Below are 2,523 nucleotides of genomic sequence, written 5' to 3'. Positions count from 1 at the left end.
AAAGCTTCAAAATAAAATAAGGACACTTGAAAAAAAATAACTTCCCTGCATGGACCGAGGAGTAGCACGTGTGTGACTCCTCCTCGTGTACTTTCAGAGGTCGCCCGGGTTCCGCAGCTCCCTCTCAGCCTGCCTGAAGGTTCAAACATCAAAACCCGTAATTCTTTCCCTGCCTGAAGATTCGAACAACAAAACCATAATGCCCCCCTTCCCCAAATTCAAACCGACTCAGCAGTGGAGAAGAGCAACTCATCCTCCTCGGAGCACAGAGGAGCGGGACAAGAGGCGCATCTCAAGTCACCGCAGCGGGGCACTTTTCACGCCGCTCTTCCTCCGGCGCTTCCCGGGAGGTTTGAAATCGCTTTCTCAGGAACCCAGCGGGTTTCAATCACTTTCTCGGGGATCCGGCGGAGATGCAGCAGCGCCCCGAGCCCGGCCGGGGGTTCACCTGAAGGAGGGCGACATCCCGGCGCCCGGCTCGCAGGGCATCCCCGCATCCAGCGGCCAGGCGGGGTAGCCCTGCGGCGGCCCCGGATACCCGGGGGGAGCCCAGCCGGGCATCTCCGGGCACAGGCACCCGCAGGGCAGGGTCAGCGCTGCCCAGGGTCCGTGCGAGCACCCTGGAGGGGCCGGGGGCGGTGACCAGTGCTCAGCAGGCAGCGGGTGCGGCGGGGCGGGCGGCGGTGGTGGCGGCGGTGACCAGGGCTCTGCGGGCGGCGGTGGTGGCGGAGGAGGACGAGATGCCGTCGGGAGGAGAGTGCGGCGCCGGCGCCGGCGGTAATCGCCCTCCGGGAACATGTCGCGGAAAGTGGGATCCAGCGCCCAGTCACCGCCTCGGCGGCCGCGGCGGGGCAGGCGTCGGAAGCAGGGGTTGAGGCTGAGGTTGTGGCGGACGCTGTTCTGCCAGCCCGGGGAGTCGCCGCGGTAGTAGGGGAAGCGCTCGGCGATGAAGGCGTAGATGCCGCTCAGGGGGAGCCGCTGCTCGGGGCTGGAGCGGATGGCCATGGTGATCAGCGCCACGTAGGAGTAGGGAGGCTTCTGCGGCTCGCCCGGGTCGGTGCTCGACCTGGCCGGCTCGGTGCCCGACATCGGAGGGTCGGTGCCCGACATCGGAGGGTCGGTGCCGTCTGCCTCGCCCATGGCCCCACTGCGCTCCGGCCCCGCGCTGCCCCCTCCTAAAACCCTCTCCCTCCCCCCCGTCTCCCCTCCCACCCCCCGGCCCGGCCCGGCCCGGTCTGGCCAGTTCGGGGTCGCGGCAGGGTCAGGACGGCGCGGTGGCTCCGCAAACCCAAATATTGAGGAGCGCGACACAGCAAGCGACAGGGGGCGGCCCCGGGCAAAGGCGGCCCCGGGCAAAGGCAGCCCCGGCACAGCTCGGAGCTTGGGATGGGGGGTGGGGGGGTAAAAATCCCTGCTCTAAAACAGGCCAAACCCATAATTTCTTATCGTTCCGGCGGGTTCAGGCGCCCGGCTACACACCCCCTACTTATAGGTGCCAACACTCCCCCCGGGAAGGGCCGCTCGAGGGTCCCTGCAGGCACAGGGAGGAGGATGGAGGAGTAAGAACTCTGCTGCAGCAACCTGGATTCCACCGGTGCTGCATCCCTGCAAGACACTAAACCCTTCAGAACACGTCCCTATGTACAGAATTATTAGTGGGCTCATGTCAGTCATTTAATTAAAATACACTCTCTTTAAAAAACTACTTCATTGATGACCCTTAATTAATTAAAAACCCACAAAAAGCGCCTAAATTTAAAAAAAAAAAAAAAAACAAACCTTGACGGGTTCCTTTGGAAGGAATCAGTCCCTCTTTTTCAAAAGTTGTAAAGAGCTAAGAAACAGAAGGAAAAGAATCGATGACTATCAGGCTGCTGTTCCAAAACTACCAACAGTGGCTCCACAGTGGTGGCTCCTATTTTAAAAATACTGCACAGGTCTTTGAACAGAAAACTTCCACCGGGCTGGATGGAAATATTGAAATAGCTAAGAATGAAACACCCCTGTTGGTTATAACAAATCTGCCAGGAGCAGAAGGGAGCTCTGATGGATCAGAGGAAAGACTCAGCAGTATGGCCACAGAGGTTTTTCTGCCCTCTGTAATGCAAAAGCAGTTAAACACAAGAGCACTGATGAAAATAAAAAGAGGCTGCAGAACCAAAGAGGTCTTTCACACTGAAAGAACAGGGGGAAAAGTGCCTGAGAAGTGCATTCCCTCCTGCACAGCAATATACAGAACTTCTCCAGGTATTTAAAGACAAATTAGCAGCCCATTTTAAAAAACGTGAGTCATAGAAGTATAAATGGAGGAAAATTATAGCCTTTGAAGCCTGTGTTCAGAAAGACTATGTCCAAAAGCTTATACCACCTGTCCCTTAACATATATTACAAAATAAAAACATACATTTAAGACTATACAATAATGCACAAAACACTCTCACAGACCAAAAAAAAAAAAATTCCTTAAGTGCCAGATGAACACAAAAGTACGGTGTGCATATAACTGGACCACACACACTGAGG

General features: G+C 56.6%; 1 protein-coding gene across 1 annotated transcript; it reads right to left on the bottom strand.

Moving 5' to 3' along the window:
* Window positions 1–444: 444 nt before the first annotated feature.
* Window positions 445–1,140, bottom strand: LOC114056862 (forkhead box protein L2-like). The gene has a single exon (XM_027882450.1). It carries the CDS (start codon window positions 1,138–1,140, stop codon window positions 445–447), a length of 696 nt encoding a protein of 231 aa, XP_027738251.1.
* Between the last annotated feature and the right edge of the window lie 1,383 nt (window positions 1,141–2,523).

Source organism: Empidonax traillii, unplaced genomic scaffold (genome assembly GCF_003031625.1).
Source record: "Empidonax traillii isolate 1590-97213 ecotype Southwest subspecies unplaced genomic scaffold, ASM303162v1 scaffold106:size2091409, whole genome shotgun sequence".
Lineage (NCBI taxonomy): Eukaryota > Metazoa > Chordata > Aves > Passeriformes > Tyrannidae > Empidonax > Empidonax traillii.
This window is presented reverse-complemented; position numbering and strand designations above follow the sequence as displayed.

Coding starts and splice junctions, on each gene's coding strand:
- LOC114056862 (XM_027882450.1), bottom strand. CDS start 1,140: ATGGGCGAGGCAGACGGCACCGACCCTCCGATGTCGGGCACCGACCCT.